Source organism: Typopeltis vanoorti, chromosome 6, assembly GCF_054136105.1.
Source record: "Typopeltis vanoorti isolate ZY-2024b chromosome 6, IOZ_Tvanoo_1.0, whole genome shotgun sequence".
NCBI lineage: Eukaryota > Metazoa > Arthropoda > Arachnida > Uropygi > Thelyphonidae > Typopeltis > Typopeltis vanoorti.
The window spans coordinates 32,138,588-32,163,707 of record NC_143554.1 but is presented as its reverse complement, the minus strand read 5'-3'; the positions used below and the strand labels follow the sequence as shown (position 1 = coordinate 32,163,707).

The 25,120-nt window shown below is 35.2% G+C and overlaps 1 protein-coding gene across 4 annotated transcripts in view; it reads left to right on the top strand.

Moving 5' to 3' along the window:
* The window catches only part of unc-104 (kinesin family member unc-104), a 942,286-nt gene that overhangs the window by 447,499 nt on the left and 469,667 nt on the right, over window positions 1-25,120 (top strand). For all 4 annotated transcript variants that reach the window (XM_090394094.1, XM_090394092.1, XM_090394093.1 and 1 more), the window contains exon 23: window positions 8,322-8,500. In XM_090394094.1, coding sequence (XP_090250220.1) covers window positions 8,322-8,500 — 179 coding nt within the window. The remainder of the gene's footprint in view (window positions 1-8,321; window positions 8,501-25,120) is intronic.

The window sequence follows — 25,120 nt, the reverse complement described above, 5'->3', positions numbered from 1 at the left end:
ATGGTTCGCCCTGTTTCCCCCTATGTATGGTATGTTACATGTGCAATCTATTTTGTAAACCCCTGGGTGGGCTAAGTGTGGCAGGGGATCCTTGGAAGAACTGAGTAGGTGTCTTAATTTTGTTGAGGGTTTAAAGGTGGTTTTGATGTTGTATTTGTGTAGCGTTCTGTCTATTTTTTCTGAAATGCCTCTAACATATGGCATAGTAGCAATAGCATTCTTGAAATCTTTTTTGTTATTAGTGGCATCTTTGTGGAGGAACTTGTGAATGGTTTTTATACTGTATCCATTTTTTATAAAGGTATGTTTGATGGTCTCATGTTCATGGTTAAGAGTTTGTTCATTTGAACAAATGGACAAGCTCTTAACATGTTTCAGCTCTGTGTTTAAGGGTGCTTATGACCCCTTGTTTTTGTGTTGGGTGGTGTATCGTATTCCTATCTAACATTCCTGAATTTTAGTTTTAACCAACTTTTCCAATACTTTAACCACCGCTCCAGAGATTCCAATTGGTATGTAATTTGCTACTTCTGTCTTGGAGTTAACTTAACTTTCCATTACCTTTATGTAATGGAACTGTCTTACCCTCTTTCCACTCCCTTGGAACCTTGCCAGAACTGAGACTTAGATTAAACAACTTTGTCAGAGGCGCTGCCAGTTCACCTGCTCATTCTCGTAGCAGATGAGGTGACATACTGTCCAGGCCCACTGCTGTGTCCACATTGATATTTTTCAGTATACTTGAGTACCTCCAGTTCATCTATCTCAATTCTCAATCATTCTCTGTAACCTCACTAACTGCAAAGTCACCACCTGGATGATATACTTGCAAAGTGATCACTTCATAAATGAACTATTTCTTCTCCTTCTGTCACTTTCTTACCATCAGCAGAAAGTAAAGTTATCTTTCCATAATTATTTCTCTTACTTGCCATGTAGTGGGGAAAAAAAAAATCTTTTGGATGCATTTACTTTGACCTGCTTAACTAATTTTCTCTCGAAATGTGCTTTAGCCTTACTTACAATACTAGTTACCCTTCACCTTATTTGTTTATATTCTTTCCATAATACTTTCTCTTTTTTGCAGCTCTTGCTTTATATTTATAGTCATCCAATTAAATGCTACTGGGTTTATCCTACTGACCCTGGGTATGCATTCTGAGACTGCCTTGCTCAAACAATCCTTGACTACTTCCCATTCACTAATGACATTCATTTCATGTAGTTTCTTATGACATGATACTGCTCCAAGTTGCCTCCCAAGTTTGTCATAATCATCAGCTGTATAGTTCCACCTTGACTGAAATTTCGACATGTTGAGCAAACTCCCAAGACAAGACTGTCACTTTCCCCAATTGGAGGTAGAGTTCCTGCTGTAATTATAGATAGATTTTCTGATGCTATTACCCATCATCACATGCTATTTCAGGTAATTATTTCTCATTATCATCATCAACAAATTCCTGATGTATACCCTCAAGGGATATACTTGTGTAGAGGCTTAAGTGCTGTGAGGACATTATGTTGGAGGTTTAATGGATTTTTTTACAACACTCAAAAAGAATTAAAATAGAATTTAATACTTCCTATATTTCGTCCTAGTCACTAGGACATCTATGGGGATTACAAAAACAATTAATGTAACATGCACACAAAAACTTACAATACTAAGCCCAACCACATGGGTGACACTAAAGTCCTATCTAGGTGGAGCGCCCTCTAAGCGTGGTCGTAGGTGGCCTGGAATGTAAGGTGGGACCTCTGGTGATGAGTGTTTCCCAAATCTTCGGAAGCTTAATGCAACCGTATTTATTTAGATTTGGTTGGTTTCTGAGAGCTGCTGCTGCTGCTTCTAAGAAAAGTCTCTCTTTCTTGAATTTGCTGTGGTGGAGCATGGTGGTTTTCTTCCATGATACTCTGTGGGTGGTGTCCAACACATGGTTAGCCAAGCCTGAATGGCCATAGTTGTGTTTAATGATGTACGACTTGTGTTCCTCCAGGCGGATGGATGCTGATCTGCCTGTCTGTCCAAAGTATGCCAGCTTACAGGAACAGGGTACTTTGTAAACTCCAGAGAGAGAGAGAGGAGGGAGCTGATCTTTCGTAGACCGGATAAGGGTAGCAAGTTTGCGGTAGGACTTATATGCTGTGTGTAGGTTATACTTTTTTAGTATCTTGGCTATTTTTTCCAAAGTGCCATGGATGTAGGGTATGGTGATGGCATTTTTAAAATCTTGTTGACGAGAGGGACGGGGAATGGGGGAGGAATTGATTATTTTTTTGATACTCTGTTTGCTGTAGCCATTGGAGAGGAAAGTTCTGTGTATGTGGTTAAGCTCAGTAGTGAGAGCGGTTCCACTGGAACAAAGATTGTGGGCTCTCTTGGTAAGAGTTTTAATGATGCCATATTGTTGCGAGGGGTGGTGGTGGGAGAGTTTGTGAATGTATCTGCCTGTGTGTGTGGGTTTTCTGTATACAGTGAAGGCAAGTGTATCATTAGGCAGGCGCGTGACTAAGGTGTCTAGGAAGGGTAAACAATTGTTCTTTTCCTTTTCCATAGTAAACTAGATTCTTGGATGTAGGCTATTGAGATGATTGAGGAAGGAGTCTAATGTGTCTGGGCCATGAGGCCAAATAGAGAACACATCATCTACATATCTTAGCCAGATAGACGGTTTGAGTGGGGCTGAGTCTAAGGCTCGTTTTTCGAAATCTTCCATATAGAAATTGTCAAGGGGGGGTGAGAGGGGGAACCCATGGTGGTTCCCTCTATCTGCTTGTAGATTTTGTTCTTCCAAGAGAAATACCTAGAGTTGATGGCAAAGGAAAAGAGATCTAAGATGTCAGAGGGAAAAACGTTTTCTAAGAGAGATAAAGTGTCAGTTAAGGGAATATTGGTAAACGATGAGGAGATATCAAAGCTTACTAATATATCTGTATTATTCAAGGTTAAATTTTCTGTGAGGGCTTTAAAGTGGGTCGAGTTTTTTAAATAGGATGCGGAATTTCCGGTGAGGGGGGACAGAGAGTTGGCCAGCTGTTTAGACAGTCTGTAACAAGGTGCATTGGTGGCATCTACTATAGGCCTGAGTGGGGAATTGGGTTTGTGGATTTTTGGTAAACCATATATTCGGGGGGGAGCGGAAAGATTTAAGTTTTTTCGTGACGTCAGGGGGCCAGGAAGTTACTTTTTTAAGTAAGATTTTTAATTTCTTAACTTGTGTTTTTGTGCGGTCATGTTCTAGCGGGATGTAGGTATCGCGATCACGGAGGATAATGTTCATTTTACGATTGTATTCGCTGGTATTAAGAACGACTGTGGCATTACCCTTATCCGCTCTAGTGATGACGATACTTTTTTCTTTGCGTAGTTTCAGGAGAGCCATACGTTGGGCATACGATATGTTACTTTTTGGAGGCGAAGAGTGAGCGAGGATTTTGGCTACGTCGAGTCTGATGTTGTTGGCTACCTCCGACGGTAAGCGACTGATCCCCCGTTCGACGTTAACCATTACATCGAGCACCGGCACTTCTTTCGGGGTGACGGCAAAATTACAGTCGCGGCAAAGGGCGCTGACGGCATCATCGTTGATTATTTTGGAAGAGAGGTTTATTACTGTCTAGAGCGGTTGAATTTGTGGTTTGTCTTTAACCAGGTTGCTGTATTTCTTGACGTGTTTGTTTTTTATTTTTTGAAATTCTCTCTGTGCGGAAGTTTCCGAAATGTCAGAGAGAATCGACCAAAGTTCAGGGTTAAGAACGGTGGAGAGCTCTGAATGTAGGAAGCCAATGGCGCGTTCGTCACTGCGAGGGCGACACGAGTAGAGGCGATTTGCTCGCGTAGTAATGCCAGGCTGGTACGTTTATATATACGGAGTGCTTTTTTGGAATGGAAATTGATCTTCATTTTAACGCAGTTCGGTATCACTATTGTATCCCGACATCTTTTTAAAAAGGCCAGCCTATTTAGTTGCCTAGATAGTCGTAGTTTTGACTTACTGTATTGCTTGGATTTGCATGCTAAATCTTCTCCATGGATGATTAGAATTCTTGTGTAGAGGCTTAAGTGCTGTGAGAACATTATGTTGGAGGTTTAATGGATTTTTTACAACACTAAAAAATAATTAAAATAGAATTTAATACTTCCTATATTTCGTCCTGGTCACTAGGACATCTACGGGGATTACAAAAACAATTAATGTAACATGCACACAAAAACTTACAATACTAAGCCCAACCACGTGGGTGACACTAAAGTCCTATCTAGGTGGAGCGCCCTCTAAGGGCGGTCGTAGGTGGCCTGGAATGTAAGGTGGGACCTCTGGTGATGAGTGTTTCCCAAATCTTCGGAAGCTTAATGCAACCGTATTTATTTAGATTTGGTTGGTTTCTGAGAGCTGCTGCTGCTGCTTCTAAGAAAAGTCTCTCTTTCTTGAATTTGCTGTGGTGGAGCATGGTGGTTTTCTTGCTAATCTTTCCTCTCCCATCTGTTTAAGTGACCATACCCCCTGAGATTGGTTCTGCTAATGCATTCCTGGATGCTGACAATTACCACTGTGCTGTCATCACTGCTTGAGTGATGATAGCACAGTGAAATGACAGTACAGTGAAACAAGCTGCAATTTTTCAAAGTAATTACTCCATACTTCAAGGATATCTTTTCTCCTATTTTCATGTCACCTTTATCATCTCTAATTCCTTTTACAGCACTCTTTCCTCTGTTTCTGAGCTTCTTCAACAACCTCCAGAATATCTTGCCACCTTCTTGATATTTATTTTCTATATTCTTACCAAAGTCTTCCCGTCACTTTTGTTTAGCTAGTTTTACATGGTGTTTTGCTTTCTTACGTTTGTCTTTGTATTCTCTAAGAGCACAAGCTGACTTATTTGCCAGGAACTTTTGATATGCTTTGTTTTTTCTTTCACTGCGTCTTTAACTTCCTGTGTCCATTATGGAGTTCTGATTTTTTATCCTTACAGACAACCTCACCACATGCCTCTGTGACTGAATCAATCAGTGTTTTCTTCAGCTCTTGCACTGAATCTCCAAGGTTTGGTTCCTGTTCTTAAACTCTTTCATTTTTTCTTGAATGATGTTTGTGTATTTTAGTTTACAGTTCACATCTGAGAACTGCTCAACTTTTATTCTCTTTAAAACTTTCTTACATATTATTCTTTTCAATATGGAATTCAATTTTATCCTATTTTATTTTAAGGGTAATTATTACTTAGTAACTAATATTAATTCTATTTCCATTTTGATGTGTGCCTTTTCCTCCTTCCACTCTATATTACCATAGTTGAAGTCACCCATGATAATTCCTTGCCTGCACTCATTGTTCTAATCTGCTATGCAAATCATCCACTTCAGCTAGACCCCCAGGTCTATTGTAGCAACCAACAATATATTTTGTCCTGTTGACCTCTATCTCATACCAGACAGCCTCAAATGAACCATTTCCATCAGATCTGCAATCTTCCTTAACTTCTATTTTTTTGGCCGAAGTTCTTTAGCTTTCATTAATAATATCTCTCCTCCTGCCCTATTTCTTCTACCTTATCTGAAAATACAATATCCATTACATTCTATCCCTGTAACTACATCATTCTCTGATATCCAGTCTCACTGTTGCAAATAATTTTTGGCGAAGTCAAGCTGACAATTGCCAAAACCTCCTCTCCTTTGTTTCTGATACTTCGGGCATTCATGTACATGCATTTCAACATCTTCTCGAGTCCACAGTTACCTTTAAATGTCATTATGTGCCCATTCAGATTTGAAACCTTGGAAACTGCTCCCAGCTCTTCACGATCATTCCTGCACTTATCTATCCAAGGGGTGGCTATTTCCACACAGCCATTCCTGCACTCACACTCATTTGTCCCAGGGGTGGCTAGACACATACTTGATCCCCCCCCCAAAAAAATATCGCTAGTTTTCCTTGTTTTGCCCTTCCTAACTCTCAATGAACAACACTTTCTCCAAGCTCCTAACTCCCAAACCATTTACATGCTCCATCAGGCATATATAGGTCCTTACGTCCATCAAATCCAGTCCACACATATATAAACTGCACATCATTTCTCCTCTACATGCTTCTCATTGACTAACTGGCAATCATGTGCCTTCTTCTCAATTCTGTCCTATCATACCACCCACATTCTTTTTTTTTTTTTTCCCTTCTTACTCTTCATGTTTGCTTCTGCGAATAACTCTTTCATATCTGTTCTCATTGCATATTTCTCATCTTTCAAATCATTTGTACTGCAGCATTTCATGCTTAATACCTTAATTCATATATTTGATGCCTGCTTTATTCAGTCTTTTGACCATCAGAATACATTCACACACATCAGTGTTGTTAATTATATTTTGGTCAGTTTCCATACAGCATTTATCCACTTCTTGCTTCACACTTCATTCCATGTTATAGCTCCAAGCTGTCTCCTAAAAATATTAAACACTGGAAACATAACCTCTTATAGCAGCCTCTCTAAGAGTTTAAAATTTAAACTTTTGCATTTTTCAAAGTAATAAAATAACTTAGTTGCATCAAGAAATAATTTTTTTGTAGATTTTAAAAAAAATCTAGAAAAATCAAAATTTTTTCATTTTGTTAAAGCAATTCAATTCAACAGTTACTTAGGCATTTAAGAATTTATACACAGAAGTGTAAATTATGAATAGAACATCAAAAAAATTTTTTGAACTAGTTATCTTTAAATTTACATATATATATATGGGTACTTCCATAGAGTCCGGAGACTCATCACAGGAAGCCCACACTAACTTTTATATACAAAAAACCTATCACACTCCTCCTTAAACCCATACACATTAGAGGCATTGAAATTGAGCCTATGCAACTTCATTGCCTCCAAACCTCCTGAATTCTATAGAAATGGCATTATGAAGCTTTCACGACGTTGGAAGAGCATGAATGATTCAAATGGAGAATGTATATTTGATTAAATTATCGAGTGATTTATCTTTTATATCCTTTCAAAACTTAATGCTAAAAACAACAATACTTTTGGGATGACCTGATGTATGTCCTTTTATCCATCAAATTCACTCCACACATCTGTAAAACTTCACACCATTTCTCAAGCACAATCTTTTTATTGTCTCATCATGGTCTTTCTTCTCATTTCCGTCATACTGAGGCAGCAACTCACAATCTTTACTTTCTTACTTTTCATTTTCACTTCTTTCAACAACTCTGATATCCTCTCTCATTGTATATTTCTCACTTTTCAAATCATTTGTTCTTGTCAAAACAATCAACTGTTTCACTTGTCCCTTCTTCAAACTAATAGCTCCATTGACCTCCTTGATCTTCATACCTTCGAAACAGTGTATCATCACTTTTGTATTAAATATGCCTCTTATCATCGAATTTACCTACATCATCATCTTCTTATTCCTAGTTTCTTGCACTTTCATTCTCCCTCCTGTATCACATGACAACTGTTTCTCCAGTTGCTGTAGCTCTGTTTTTGCCCCTGTGAAAGGACACTGTGTAAGCATGTTATTTCACTTCTTACTTTCACTTGGTCATCCATATTACCTTCAGCCACTTCTTTCATTCTCTCATTCATATTTCATGCACTAGCATTCACTCTTTCCACATTCTCCAGAATACTTTTGTCATCTTATCTTACATTATTAATAGTCACTTCATTCTCCTTCTTTCCACACAACTTGCATTTCTTGCACTTGCACATGAAACATTTACGACACACCCACACACACACACACACTCTCTCTCTCTCCACTCATGCTTTTGTACCATAAACCATTCACATTTGGCAATTGAATACATAGAACATACACTATGCTGTACAGAGTCTAAGGCTCTTTGTTCACTTAATTCAGTGAATAAGGAGCCTTAGTCACCATTTTCCTTGTTCACATAAAGTAAAATATTGAAAAAAATACTAAAAATATTCATTAAACTAAAAGACACTTCTAGGTCACATTCAGCACCTTATATATAATATTATATCATTATAATATTTAATAGCTCAATTAGTCATTCCACTTTTTCCACAACAGTAGATCAAAAGGCAGAGCACGAAGGCTTGATATTGTTGATAGATTTGATGGTAGCTTACTAGAATGTTTGTTGCTTACCACTGATTATAATGAAGATTGCTCTGCTAGTAGTGTACAAAAATTGAGACCTCTGGATCTCATGAATAGAATTATACTCAAACTGTACAGTTTAATGATCTTGTTGTGCATAATGTTTAATATTCATTATATAAAAGCAGTATATTAAATATATAATGAAATAATCTTTTACCCTATTTTGTAGGTTCAGTTTCAGTTTGTGCTATTGACTGATACACTCTACTCTCCTCTATCACCTGATATGTTACAAACAGAGGATTTGGAAGATAATTTAGAACGGCCTTGTCCCCGTACAGTAGTAGCTGTCGAGGTGCAGGATACTAAAAATGGAGCTACACATTATTGGACTTTGTGGAAATTAAGGTTAGTATGCCATTATTGAATTTTGTTTGTGTAACCTAAACTCATGAGTCCAGATATTATAGAAAATATTGGAAATACCAATGTAATATAAGTTAGTTGGGTGATCAGACTAATTTCATTTAGGATGATATTAATATAGTATTATGTAGATAAATATAGGAAATTCACCCATTTATGTAATCTTTTGGGTCAAGGAGAAGAATTTTGTATCTGTTCATACAAATAAACCTTGCCATTTCACGGTACATTTTTGTGAATTACATAAGTAATTTTTTTTTTTTCAAATTCTAGAATATATTTCTTCAAAAGGAACATAGATTTGATCCTAGATGTGTATGTAGCTATAAAATTTTTTCTTATCTCAGAAATGCTCTCATCTGTAAGATTTATGATCATAATATTACATTAGATTCATTAAATTCAAAATACATACCCAAATCAAGCTGTTTAAATAAATAAATAAATTAATAATAATAATAAAAAATAAAAATAAAAGATGCCTCCAATGATCTCAATCGTTGGAGGCATCTTTGTGACCTGCACTCATGGAGAAATTCTGAGTGAAACACTGGTCCATCAAGGTAATCAGGGTAATAAAATTTCTAAGCATAATATAAGCTATAATATTTGATTAGACTACATCAACATTTCAAACACAGTATTCTCTCCAAAGAAATAGTTTTTTCCATATGTTCAACATGATGTTTAAGAATAAGCAAGGACTGAAACATATAATAGCAGAGCTTTTTCCTTCTCTTCTCTTCTTTCCTTTTCTGTTTGAAGAGTACAATATGGGAGACCAGTAAATCAAGATCGTGTATATGACACATTTACTCATGCAAATGATACCCTTACTATGATATCTCATTTAAACCAGTTAAGATTGACTTCAAAATTAGAACAATGGTTCTTAATAGGAATTCAGTGGTACAGAAATTTCGTACTATATGGAAACACTTTGCATAACAGAAATCTAACAAACAACTTCACATTTCTTAAACTTTATTAAGGAATCTAAAGTCTAACCTTGGATCTACATTAAAAAAAAAAATTTATTTGCTCTCATCTATAAGACTTCTACAGATGATTCATTAAATTCAAAATACTTGCCCAGCTCATGTAACTTTTATAGAATTTTATGTTATTTTTATAAACTGATAATTAGTCTTGAAAATGAAATAGGGTTTCTTCCCCATTTCATTTTCAAAAACCATCAGATAATCTTTTTGTTTTGCAAACCTTTTATTGTGCACATCACTTTATTTCTTGCAATGAAGCTGATATTGAAACCGGAAGAGTTCAGTGTTACTTCCTATGAAAATAGGCCAGAATATTGTAAACATCCTTAACTAAATTGAATAATTACTTTACAAATTTGGTATGAAAATAGGCAGGAATACTGACAGCATCAGTTGCATCCTGAATGGAGAACCTATAGAACAAGTAGAACATTTCAGACATTTAGGCACAATTTATAAAGATGACAAATTAAATATGAAAATAGACAGAATGGCAGAGGAGTCAAATGAAGAAATTTATGTGAAATAAGAGAGAAATTAGTGAAAATATAAAATTTTAAATTAGCTTTATATACAAGTTAATGTTCAAACAAATTTTAACTTATGGATCTATGAGGATTACAAATAAAACCATTGATGAAAGACTAGAGCCCACCGACATCAAATTGCTGAGAAAAATTAGGAGAATGAACAGATATATCATTGTCAGAATCATAAAAATGTCATATTAAAAATTAATATGTTAGGAAGGAACTTGGCATTGTTGGCATTCAGGATAATGCAAGTGGGACTAATTTAAGATGGTATGGTCACTTAAACAGAATGGGAAATATTAGCCAAACCAGGTGTTTGATGCTAAGATTGCAGGAAAAAGACACAGGAAGACCAATATCTAGGTGAATTGATGCAATTAGAAGAGCCTTAGAACACTGATATATAAGATCTGACAATATTGAAATCCTAACAGGTAACACTCTAATTTGGAGGAAAATTGTTGATAGGAAGTTATTAATAATGTTACTTACTTAATCCTCTTCACTACACCTGGGAGCATAGGTTTTCCACCACCACCATTTTCCACCAGACTCTGTTTTTTGCTTCTGCTTTTATTTCATTCCAGTTTTTATTAATATTTGTTATTTCTTTCAGTATTGTTCTTTTCCATGTTTCTCTTGGCCTTCCTCATCTTCTTTTACCTTGTGGGTTCTAATCTAGAGCCTGTTTTACTGATATTTTATCTTCTTTCCACAACACATGCCTCAACCATCTCCATTTTCTTTCGCGTATCTGTTCTCTGCCATAGTTCTTCTTTTGATATTTGTTTTAGCCAATATATTCTCAGTATCATTCTTAAACACTTGTTTAGGAAGATCTGGACATTGTTAACTATCTTTTTGTTTAACCACGTTTCTGATCCATACATTAGTATTGTCTTTACATTTGAGTTAAATAAATATTCTCATTTTAGTTTTTATAGACAAATTTTGTTTTTCCAAATATTTCTAAGTTGGTTAAAAGTTTAATAAGCCAGCTGTTTCATTTTATTTATATCTTCAGTAGTCCCTCCTTTTATTGATACTATTGAACCAAGGTATATAAACTGTTCTACTTCTTTAAGCAGTATTTTTTCTATTGTTATTTGTTTATTTTGCTTTGCATTTATTTTCATCAACATTGTTTTATTTTTATTTATCCTAAGACCAACTTTTTTGGCCGTTTCTAGAAGTGTTGTTGTTTTTTTCCTATATGTTAGTTTTCTCATCACCCAGTCAGTTTAAGAAGACCTGGACATTCTTTTTGTTTAACATCCATTTCTGATCCTGTATTGTTCTGATTGTTTATGACAATTAAAAACATAGTAGGGGAGAGTATACAACCTTGCCTTACTCCTGTCTTTGTTTTATATGGTTCTGAGAGGATATTTCCATGTATTTCCTTAATTTTAAAATCTTCATACATTTTTAAAAATTATTCTATTTTTTCTGGAAGTCCATAATATTTAAGTAATTTCCATAGGGAAGATCTGTTTATGTTGTCAAAAGCTTGTTCAAATTCGATAAAATTTAAATATAAGCTTGCCTGCCATTCCAATGATTGTTCTATGATAATTCATGAAGTAGCAATGTGGTCGGTGCATGATCTATTGGCTCTAAATCCAGCCTGTTCTGGTCTTAGTTGTTTTTCTATTTCTATTTTGATTCTTTGTAGTATTATCCTTGCTAGTATTTTACTTATAACACTCAGCAATGTTATACCTCTCCAATTTTTACATTCAGATAGGTTCCCTTTTTTGGGTAATTTAACCGGTGCTTTACCTGTTTTGATCTGAGTTATTGCTTTTGTCATTTCTATTTCTATTATTTCATTCAAATTTATATCTCATGATGCATTTTGTTCATTTAATTCTAGGCTCTGGTAACCATTAGTCATTTCTTGAAATTTCTCTGAGAAGAATTCCACCCATGTGTTTATCTGTTCTTTTTCATTTAATAATTGTTTTCCTTCTTTATTGTATATAGGAACTATCCATTTGTTTCTTTATCTATTTAATTTCCTTATAATATCATACAACTTTCTGGTATCATTTATATATGCAGCATCCTCTGCCTCTTGTGCTAGATTCTCTATGTATTTTCTTTTATCAATTCTTGCACTTCTTTTTATTTCTTTGTTAATTGCTCTATATCTTTCTGCTTGTTCTTCAACATTTTTGCCAATCTGTAACGGTTTCTCTTTTATTCTATCTCTTTCCTCTATTTTAAATTTGTGTTTTGTGATGTCCATTCCTTGTCTGTATCAGTTTGAGATCACAATATCTTTTCTGATGTGCTTATTAGTATTTCTTTAATCTTAGTCCATTTTCCCTCTATGTTATCTCCTTCTCTTTTTTCGAGTTTATCCCATTTATTTCTAATCTCTTTGTTTTTGAGTTTTTCAATTCTAAACCTCTTCCTATTGTGCACTGTTTATTTTTAAATATTTTTACTTTTATGGTAGCTGGTAGGAGAAAGTGATCTGAATATGCCTCGACTCCTCTTTCTATCTTGTGGCATCCATGTCCACTTATGTATTTTTTTTATGTTGGAAGAGACTCCCTCCTATTACAAGCTGATTGAACATACAAAAGTCTATAAGTAACTCTCCATTTTCATTTATTTCTCCTTCTGCATACTTTCCCATAACAGTTTCTTTATTAGTATTATCGTTTCCAACCTTAGCATTAAAGTCTCCAATTATAAGTTGCATATCTTTTTTATTTGTCGTTTCTATACTTCTCTGAAGCATGTTATGAAAATTATCCTTTTCTTCCTGGATCACATCATTTGTTGATACATATATAGCGTTTATTGTGATGTTCTGTGTTTGCCAGCTTTAAATCTAGCATTTAGTATTCTTTTGGATATTGGGTTCCACTCCATTAGTGCACCATGAGCTTTCTTTGTCATCATTAATGCAACTCCCTTTGTGTGATCATTCGTATTTTGGTTCCCAGAGTAGATTAATTAGTGACCAGAGTTTAATTTGATTTTTCCGGTTCCTATCCATCTCGTTTCACTAAATTCCATTATTTCTAATCTGTATTTTTCTAAAACTCTTGAGACTTGGTATGTCTTCCCAGTTTCAAACATGGTTCTAACATTCCAACATCTCAATCTAAGCTTGTCTTTTGATAAGGTGTCTGTCACTTTCTTCCACACCTCTGCTTCCCCAGAAGGGCTTTCACAGAGGTGCCTCATGTTCTATTTTCTTCATCCAGTATCACATTTTGGAAGGTTTCAGTTTGCATAGCAAAAATTTTTTTTCTGAGACTGGGTTGCTAGCCTTGCACTCAACCCTCCCCATTTATCCGGGCTTGGGACCGGCATGCCAAGTTTTCACTAATCATGGCTGGGTTATTAATAATGTAAGCTCATGTAATTCTATCACTGCATCCTGTATGCCCCTTATCAAGAATTGGTGATGAATCAAAGAACAGACTTATGGATGTTCTTTCAGATGGTCAAAATGGAATTTTGACCATCTGAAGGAATTAAACTTGGAATTAAACTTCCTTGCTTAGTGATATTTTCAGATTGGAAATATCACTAAGCAAGAACATAGTGATATGAAATACGAAGGGATCACAATCTCATGCTGAGAAGATTAAAGAATCAGTCAAGCAGCTTTCAGATTAGAATTGTTGACCGAAATGTGCAAACATTATTTTAATAGAAAAGTTGAAAACAACCAGACTTCAGAATTTCATTGCCAAAATCTGAAGAACATATTGATAGATATGAAATAAAAAAGATCATACAGGAAGTTTCTGGCAAGTAAATCAGCATGCACATTTACAAAAGTATGCAGGGAACTAAGCTAGTTTCTTTTTTTTTTTTTGCTATTTTTTACTTAACACCCCTTGAGGGTACATGGCAGGAATTTGATGATGATGATGATGACAAAAAAAAACATTGGAAGAATAACAAAAAAGAAGTTGAGAAAAGTATACCAACATTAATGCAAGGTGATAGAAAAGATATTCTAAGTGAAAATTAGTAGAAAATATTCAAGTGGAATGCAGCTATCCTCAATATGCTTTCCGCTGCTGAAATAATTCAGGTGTGAAGATCTATAATCATGTCTTAAACACTGATCTTCCTCTTATTCTCCATATGAATAGGGATAATCTAGTGAACTTCAAATTGCAAAATATCTTATTTCTTGTAAGATAAGATATTTTGCAAGATTTTTATAACACTCAGAACCAATCTGAATCAGATTTCTCTTGTGCTGACTTATGCATGCTTTTCCTGTCATAAACATATCACATCTATAGTCTCCAAAAAGATTGGTGTCCTCTTCAGTTCATGACACTACCTTTTGTGTATACAACTCCCAACACTATATATATTATATATCACAAATCCGAACAACCTTAGAATTCATTTCTCGTATTGTGGATTGGCGCACCAAAAGCATTCTCTGAGAATTCTTGATACTGTCCATTGTCCACTCACCTTAACAGGTGACCCCCCCCCACACACACAAACTCCCTACAGTAATTTTCTCTTCGGCACTGTATTTATACATTGTCTTCGCTATAAGTATTTTCAAGAGCACTGATCCATTGGGACCCTTTCTCCACTTTCCTTTGAAGATGTAAAAACATAAGCATCTACTAGTTAGCATCCATAAGTATATGAGCATTAAACTTATTGAAATGAATTTTTATCTTCTTCTTTCATTCACACTACAATCTCCAAGTGTTAAGAAACACAACTGATTCCTTCTTTTCCTCTAATCACTTTCTCGCAGCACAGTGTTGTGCTATAGGTTTGGTTGAAATCTTGTGTGTGGAACTGATAAATCAAAAGTACATTTCAATATATATTTTTCATACTACATGGAAGGAATAAAATGGTATAGTGTCTCAATTTTATAATTCAGAAACATTTTCAAAATATTTGTAAATTTTATAAATCATAGATAATTCAGAAGTACAACTTTCAGCATTATTATTATTAAGAGAGACCTCCAGGGAGTCAGGGACTCATTAAGGGAAGCCACATGTTACTTGCACCATTGGCAATCCATTCCAATCATGCAACATTCTGTGAGAGAAAACTCTAGCGTTCACCACATTCTTGACAGCATTTATTCTAAGCTTCCATGGATACCATCTTGTCTTTCCCCCACTCTCCATAAAATGAAAAATTGTATCTATTTTTATCCTCTATGACCTTTTCAGAAGTTTGTTTCAATCATATCACCCCTCCTTCTCCTGTTTGCTAGTGTCTGCAGTCCACAAATTTTTAATCTGTCTATAATCTATCCTCCACAATATATTTCCATCACTGTAATTTCTTAAGTTTTTTTTCTTTCTTTCTCCTCTACCATATCATATGGTAGCAAGAGAGAGAAGAAGACAGAAGACATTTCATTCTTCCTATGTCAGTAGATGGAAAATAAGATGAGGACATGAGAATTTAAGCCATCCCTCAGTAATGTGCTGAGACTTGTGGAGTAGTAGCATCTCAGAATCTTTATCTCATTTGAGGTACCCATGTTTCCTCCATTTGGAGAGTGTAATTAAGCACTTTTAATTTGGGAGCTAGAATATCATGTGATATTCTTTGAATCAAAAGCTATCACATACGTGGAACTATGAGGCAGGTGATTATGGAAGCCTGCGAATGCAGTTTTTTTGCTGTTCTGAAGTTTACCTCTCAAAATGTTTTTTATCTTGTCCCACAAAGATACTACAATTTGTAATGTGGTTCCATAGTCTGTAATTATCACATTCAGTTTTACACATTGTCATTCCAACTTATTGGATATATCTCATTATGCCAAAGTGCATGACTTTATACAGGGTGGCCCATAAGCATGGACACATTCCATAGAAATGGTCCTATCTTTGTGAGACCAAAGATGGACGGCATTTATGAGATGTGGTTTTTCATAACTAATAAAATAAAATTGATGTTAAAAAACTTATGCAGTTGCTTCACAAATACATGGGTCATTTCTATGGCATGTTCCATGACTTATGGAGCACCCTGTATTTACTAACATTGAACTGATGGCAATTTTCACATGCCCACAATTTTGACTTATTCAAAATCATTCTGCAAATACTGCATACGTGCATTCATACAGTGACATTTCTGATTACTTTGCCTATCTTTGCATTATCAGCAAATAGCTGTATGTCATCTGTCAAATCCTGCCCAGTATCATTAATGTAAAGAACTAAATAACATTGGACCAAGGTGAATATTCAAGGACTGATCTCTGTGGTACGCCACTTTTTGATGTCAGTCAGATATCCTCTTATCCAAAGTAATAGTTTATAATCCAATCTCATATCTTCCAACTTATGCAACAGCCTCCCATGCTGTATTCTGTCAAAAGCTTAAGCAAAGTCCAAAAGTATCTTGGTTTATCCATTCTCCCTTGTTTATCTCAACCATAACATTATTATAAAATGTGAGCAGTTACTCAAGCATGGCTGTTCATTACAAAGTATAGATTCTCTGTCAACTCAATTTTGTATGTATCTCTTACCAACTTTTCCAAAATCTTCACTAACGCTCCATTGATGCTGATAGGTCAGTAGTTAGACACATCAGTCCCATAGCACCACCCTTATGCTATGGGATTATCATACATTTTTTCCACTCTGTCAAATCATCCCTTTTCTGAGACACAAATTGTACAGACAGATCAAAGTCATAGCTAGTTCAGCCCATCATTCTTTTAAGCATCTGTGCTGATATTCCAACAACCCCTATTGTTGAGTTCTTATTCAGTTTGTGCAACAGCTGTAGTACCTCCTCCTTCTCATACACTTGAGCTCATCTAGTGAAGAGGATAGCAAGCTCAATCTTGCATTCACCAGATGACTATTAATAAAATGGGCATTCATTAGTTGAACGATCTTGCCTGCATCTGCTATCCAGGTGCTGTCCACATTCAGGAGAGTTATTCATTCACATTCATTCATTTTTTTTTTTAATTGCAGCATAACAATAGAATTATTTTGGATTATCTTCGGCATGCGGCACTACTTTCTTTTCTTACTCACATTTAGCTTTCTGTACAATAATTGTAACTCTTTTGGCCTGCTCCTTATAATTTGGATAACTGACATATTGTTATGCATGCAGTATTCTTTCCACCTTACATTTTCTTAAGAATGTCTTGCTTAATAAGATTGTACATATGCTTCACTCTCACCCTGTTCATTCTTTGAACTCTAGGGCTCATTTAGATATTTATCACTGTTGTATTTTATTACTTCCCATGCACTGTCAATATCATTACATCTTGCAACTGATACAATGGGATTGAACTTGGTATTTTCCTTATTTGGTCATAATTTCCTGCTTTATAGTTTACCATATAAGAAGTTGGGGAACTTGTTAAAAAGAGATCAAATGAGTGGGAAAATTGGAAGGGAGATTGGCAATCTGTGGCAATGGCAAACACTTCAGCATCTCTGCCTGCTTTAAAATTGATATTGGAGAAGGGAAGCCAATTTGAGTTGTGTACAGGAAGATCCCAAGAAGGATGACTTCACTATCAAGATATTTCGACTGTCGAAAGTCGAGCTTTAGAGTGAGAGAAAGAGGTCAGCATGGTTAACAGAGTTTGGAGAGCAATGGAGACAGCAAATGAAAGTTGCAGGTTGGTTTTAGCAGAGAAGTTCTGAGCCAAAGTAGATCAAATGGGGGCTCAGGATGGTTTTGTAATCTTTGACATGATATGTCAGTTCTGATGAATATTTCAGTGCTATCCTTATTGTAGAAAAAACTATGAACTGTTTAGTTTGGGCAGTTGAGATGGAGAGTAGTTATTGATGTTACCAGTTGAGATTCTATTAGGAATAGTAATTCTGGTTTAGAAGACCCTAGGTGGTGGTGCACATTATTATTAGTTTTAATATCTTAGCCTCCTTGGAGTCAGGAGACTCATCACAGGAGGTTTTATACTCTCTTATGCCAAAAGATCATTAAACCATGCCTTGAACCCATTCACAATTTCCACACTCACCACACTTTCAGGCAATGCATTTCACTCAGCAATCAATCTCCATGCAAAGAACCTGCTTTTCACATTCCTGTTCCACCCTCCTTATACAGCTTCCGTGGATGGTCTCTGGTTCTACTATTGCCTCTCTCTCTGTTAAATATTTTCTCCTTAATCTGGTAACAACTTTTATGTCTCAATCATACCCTTGCCCCCTCCTTCTTCTATTCATAAGCTCTGCAAGTTGCATTCTGTCAAACTCTTCTCATATCTGACATTCCATAGACCTGACACTAACTTAGAAAAAACTTCTCTGGATCTTCTCTAATACATCATCATCTCTGTGAAAACCAAGCGATCAAATCTGTGCAAAGTATTTGGCCTGATCAAAGCTTTATACAGAGGAACGATAACTTGTTTCCTACTTGTTATTGCCATAATCTTTTGGGATGGTCTTACAGTGTTAGCAGGGTGACCTCTAAACTCTGTCCACCATCATTCCCAGACCACTCATCCCCTCCACCTCCTTCAAAATTTCTCCATTAATTGTGTACACTGAATTTCAACCTTGCATACCAAATTTCAAGACCTTGCACTTTGCAACATTAAACTTAGAGCTCCAATCGTTTTGCCCACTCACATAGTCTATTCATATGCTCTACTATTCATAGCCCTCCCAAACTTTACATCATCGGCAAACAGCTGTTCATCTCCAGTTATTCTGGTCCAAGTGTCATTAACATACAAGATAAACAATAATGGTCCCGAAATAGATCCATGGGGCACTCCACTTTTGTGAGACCACACCTCCATATACAATTTGCTGATACCTGTTTGACAGTCAATGAGCTGTCTGACACCACTTGTTTTCTAATCCCATCTGTTTCAGTTTAGATATTAGTTTGTCATGTTGCAGTCTATCAGAGTCCTTCGAAAAATTTAAGTACACCTCTGTAGATGCATCTCTTTTATCAACAAGGTGACAAATTCGAGTGAATTTGTCACCTTGTTGTAATATGTATGCAGATTGCTGAAACATAACCTCCTCCTAACAAATCCATGCTGATCATCATAAAGAATATTGCTGTTATCAACCCAACCCACTTCTGAATCCTCCTCATCAATTTCTCTAATACCTTAACAACTACTACTAATACCTTAACAACAGATACACAGATTGGTCTATAATTTGTAGCCTTAGTCTTATCCTTCCCCTTTGTGAAGTGGAATAATTTCCCCCACCTTCCTTTCTCTTGGGACTTGCCTATTGCAAGATTCTAGTTAAATAGTTGTGCCAAAGGTGCCTTTAATTCCATAGGACATTCCCTCAAGACGTGGCGATATACTGTCAAATCCTATTGCCTTATTAACATAAAGTTTACTTAATTCCTGATATACTAATTAAGTAAACTTTAACATAAAGTTTACTTAATTCCTGATATACTTCCTGCTCATTCGCTATCAGTCCTTAATCCCCCCTACCTTCTGCACTCCAGCTTCTTCTTCCAGATTTCACATTTAATCTCTTCATTCAATCATTTTACTCCCGCATTATTTTACCTTTTCACCTCTGGAATACACTCACACATTACTGCCATGAACTAGCTCTTGATCAATATCCAGGCAGCATCTATATCCTTCCCACTCAACTCCTCTTTCCACGCTATAGCACCCAGTTGTTTCTATAATCACCACCCTTGTAGTTCTACATATATCCTTCTTTATAGAAGTTCTCATGTGATTGACTGACAGTTTATATTGCTGTTGATGTCACTAAGTGGATATGGAAACTTTTTTTTTTGTAAGAATTAATGATGAGGGTTTTTTTTGGTTGGGTTGTTATTTATGATTTTTTTAAAACTATTTTTTGTGGGAGAACTTTTGTACTCTGCAGTCAAGTTATGTTACTTTGCACTGTTGATCCATTGAAGGTAGGGAGGAAGAGATAGAAAGGAAAAGGGATAATGCAATTACAGTTCAGTCTTGCAAACATACCACCAACACAGAGGGAACCCAGTCTTCTGTCCATATGTGGGCTTGCCAAATCCCCCTGTAACTACTGTACTTAGTCTCTCTCCAGTGACCAACTGGAAAAGTAAGTGGGAACAGAATTTGATGCTTGCTGATTGGAAAGCCTCCAAATTCATTACTAACCAGTTTGGTCCTGTGCACTGCAGGCCACTTCAGGTCTCCATTCAGCAATATGGTATATTTCTCCATATGAAAATGAAGGATATCCGTTGCCTAAAACTTGATTTGTAGATTGTTGCCTATTGACAACATGTACCGTGAACTGATTTTTTAATATTTTTTTAATATTAAAATCCCATGCAAATAATTTAGAAGTCCATTCTATAAACAACAAAATAAGTTAATACTTTGTTTCCACATTAGTTGACCTACACATAATTAGATTTTATCTAATTTTCTAAATGTTGTTTGGTTCTTCACGATACTAGAACTATTTTCTTTTGCTCTGGTTCTGACTTATCTTGGCATTAATTTTTTTTTTTTTTTAAGGAAATTGAACATTCATATTTTCCCCCTCTCTCTTATTTCACATAAGTTCCAGTGTACTGTCTACAGTTTTGTTATTGTTCTATTTCTTTAGTTGTATAGTTAAATACATGGTAACATTCTACTAATTGTAAATGGGTAGTCATTTTACACCTTACATTTATTAGTTTCTTAAATGGTTCCTGTGGTAATCAATGTTAACATATTATGATAATACTGTAGACATCGACTGGAACTTATGCGACATACTTATAATGAAGATCTCTCTCCGGAAACACCAGAATCACGGGATGATTTTCTTCAGTGCCTGTCTGTGTGTGCTAAGCAACGTCTTTCAGCTGGACTGAGCATTCATAGCCTCTTCCCTTCCAGAAACAGGTTGGTTTCCTGTTTATGTCCACCATGTTCATTTCATGTCGCAGATGCTTAACACTCCCTTTGCTTCAGTTGCTCTTATAAAATCTTTTAATATGTGGATAATGTTATGTTCATTTGCTACTTTCATTTTGTATGTTGCATTTTAAACATCTTCAGAAATTCATTTGTGTGTTTTATTGCTTTTTTTTTTTTTTTTTAATGGTGACCAAATTTTGTTCATTCTTGATCAGTTGTGGCTTTCACAAAGAATTGCATGTTGTTTTGTTTATTTCCTTGAGGTAATCACACCATGATGCCTTCTTTTGACAAGTTTGATTTGTTATTTTTATAAGGTATATCTGTAATAATATAGATATTTATAGATATCTGTATTAATATAGATATTTGTAATTAGAGAATGATTTTTGTATGCTTGTTATGTTTCCATTAAATTAACAGTTAATTCATTGAATTTTGTGTTATGAATGTTATTTATATCCTTGTATATAATCGAATTTATTAATTTACAAGCTTCCAGAAGATAAAAATAATTCATTATATTGTGTTGCATAAATGTGCTTCAGAACATTATTGGCTAACAAACATTATAGATATGATTCAATACAATATAGCAAATTTGCCTATGTTCTTAAGGGACACCCCTAGTATTGAAACTCTGGTTATTCCTGTGATTAAACATTAAAAATAAATTGTATATATTCAGCCATATATTAAAAAGTGATAACATGAAACATATTTTTAGACTTACCTTAGGGAAGATCTTCTTGCTCTTGATTTGTTGATTTTAAATTCTTTGGGACATAATTTTGGTAGAAAAATGTTGGTAGATATAAACTCTTAATCCAAACTCTTTAAAGGATAATAAGTTACAAGAGGAAACAAACTCACAAGAATAATAATTTACAAGAGTAATTTAAAAGCTTAAGATAGATTAAAAAGAAGATGGAAATTTTTTACCTGAAGGTAATAACAATATTATATGTGAAGTTTTTTAAGCAGAGGAATACATACTGTGTGATATAATGAACTTTGATGAAGAATGAACAAACAAAAAATATATAAAAATTACAGTGTATGGGCCATTTTGACTGGGAGTCATCTTTAGAGGGATAAGGGGAAAATGAACCTTCATAGAGATATAAATATACATCTATATAGATATGATTTTGCATTTCAATAAATAGTTGGGATGAGTTTCCATAGTCATTCCATATAGCAGTGGCATTTAACTCCATGTATTACCCAAATTCATATTTATATTTTGAAAGTATCTCTAACTAATAAAATGTGATCAAGGTTAGTTTCACATTTGTGTGGGTGGGGGGTAGGAAACCAGAACACCTGGAGGGAAACAAATATTATCAGACATAGCTCAACACTAACTCAACAAAGTTATGCACATTCACTGATAGCTTATTCTTTCCCTTTCTTCATTATCACACATCTTTTTTTATTTGTTACTTATTACTTTATTTCTTGATTTTTATAAAAACACACCAGTACGTTCAGCAGTGCTAAAGTTGCACGAGGCTACCATTTCTATGACCTGATGTGAAGATTGTTTCTTATATTTCCAAACCTAACAGTAAAATATGTGAACTTCATATATTTTTCTTTCTTCATTTTTTTTTATTCCTTCTAGTAGAGCCTTATTCAATTAAGTGTAAGAAATTTCTACTGTCTATCTTATACAGGTGAATTTTGGTGTAATGAGCATGGAAACAATGAGATTGTGGCTGTAATTCAGCAAAAAGCCATAAAGATCTTAATTTACACATATTGCCATACATTTACTCACTTTTATAACGAGCATATTATATGGATATACTGTACAAATTTTGGTACCGATGCAAACATTCTTAATTGCTCGGCTAGTTCTTGGAATAGACAAAAATGAAAGGAGTGACTTAGCTTTTATGAGCTAAGCATTGACCACCTGCATTGGATTACAGAGCGGTTTATAACATAATCCCTTGGAAACCATCCCCCAATCTTCCTAAATCTCCAGTGTCTATCCTCCAATTCTCTTTCCTCACTTTAACAAAACACTGCCATGACTTTAAACTCAGTTAAAAACAAATGTTTCCATCAGAAACATGTTTTCTAAAAGAAAGTCTCTCTCTCATGCATTTTTGAAAATTATGGAGACAACTACCGTGTTTGAATAAAAACTTTAGTATGTTTACATATTAGCACTGGAAAAGAACATAGCCAAAACAAAATAAAAATAAATAAATAAAAAATTAGAAAGTGTCAGCTTACTAAACGTTATTGCTTCAATGACTCACTACACAAAGAAGTGCTGGATTCTTAATAGAACAGTCAATAGATTAGTCTCAAGACTACCTAAAATCCTGCTTATTATTAATTTGTTTATTTTTGCTTATTATTAATTTGTGTTTAATATTAAGTGTATTGTAGTTTATGCATGTTCATACAAATAATATCTAGGAGGTATGTAATTATGTTATTTTTTTGAATCTATTTTATTAAGTTATTAAGAATTATCCAAAAAAATAGGAGGTAGTTTTAACTCATTACTGATATAGTGAGTAATGGTTATTATAACAAGGAAATATATAGCTCCCCTAGCATACGTTATAACCAAGTTCTACTGTATATGTCCAGAGTTGATAATTTTCATTTAAAATGTCTCTCTTAAATTACCTTTCTCCTCCTCTATTCCTACCGCTGCTTTATTTTGGGACAGTCTTCCTTCCCATGCTACCCCAAGGAATACACTGCACAATCCTTCAAATCCAATGTGAACAAGTTCTTTGTTTCCCAATTCTCTTCCTATGCACACGGTACTATGTACTACAGGTTGACCAATGAATCTCTTTTGTATGGGCCCAACATAAAAAAATAATAAATAAATAAAAGAAACTATCATACTACCCTTCAAATGCTTAGTGAATATTCTCTAAATACCTTTAATGGATATCAAGATAAATCTTGATATCCATTAAAACCTAATCAGTAAAGTCACGAGCCTAGTCAGTTTGAAGTATCTTTCAATTAAACAGACTCTGCTTAGTTAATTTAGGAATCATATTCATTCACTTTACTAGCCTGTTAATTCAAAAACTTATATCCATTTAATACTGTCTTCTTACCAAATCATATATGCTTGTATTTGTTTGCATTTAATTTTTATCCTAGTTTACAAGGGCCTTAAGAAAAGCAGGCGATTACGACTTGCTCGTCCTATGTTATGAAATCCAGGGTCTGATCGCTATTAGATTGGGAAGAGGGGGCTATTTTCGTGCATATTTTTTGAATGATCTTCATAAATTTGCTCCAAAAATTTAGTTATGTATTATTACCTTTTTTTCTATATTAAAATCACTCAATAATAATGTATTTCCTCCATAATATTCTCACTATCACGAGAACAATAATTCATTTCCACTCTCAACTGTACAGACTCCATGCTTATTGACAAACCACACTATCAAATTCCTATCTCAAATAGACATTTGTTGTATCATCAATCTTCTATTTAAATCTTCCCTGTAAACAACCTTTCCCTGTTAGGCACCTGTTTGTGGTGGAGGGAACCTCCTTTTGATGGTAATATAGCCCTTTTCATTCATTCTCTTTTTCTTTTCTTCCTGTATTCCTTGCTCTACTTCTCCTGAGTCTTTTTCACTATCCTTTCTTCCAGACCACCATCACTGGCAGCCTTGTTTGCCATGTGGTGCAACCCATGCACATCTGGAGGGGGGGGGGGGATCTTGGTACTTGCAGTCAAGACAGACTATCTTGGATGGCCTGGTCAGGATCAGTCAGCTAGTGTGCTTGCCTGCAAGTATCAGCGGTGTTGCAGTAAGTTTCCTTCCCCATGGTCTGAGGTCATGATCCAAGGATTGTTGTGGTGTTGGTATGGCATCCAGTCTATCCCTTCCATTTCACTCCTGAGCGCAGTCGTTGCTTGCTGGACATTGGCATCCACGTGTGGCTCTGTTGCAGATGGAGAGCTCTGGTACAAAACCAAAAATCCCTTGAGCATGAAGAATTCATGCTCAAGGGGGTTTTTACCCCTACAATTCTTCATGAATTCTTCAAACGTTTTTTTAGGCGACCTAACAAAATCCCAACCAAGTACTGATACTATAGATACGGCATTTCATAACAGAAGTAAGAAACAAAAGATATATGATACTAGTATAAATGTACTAGTGATTTTGATCAT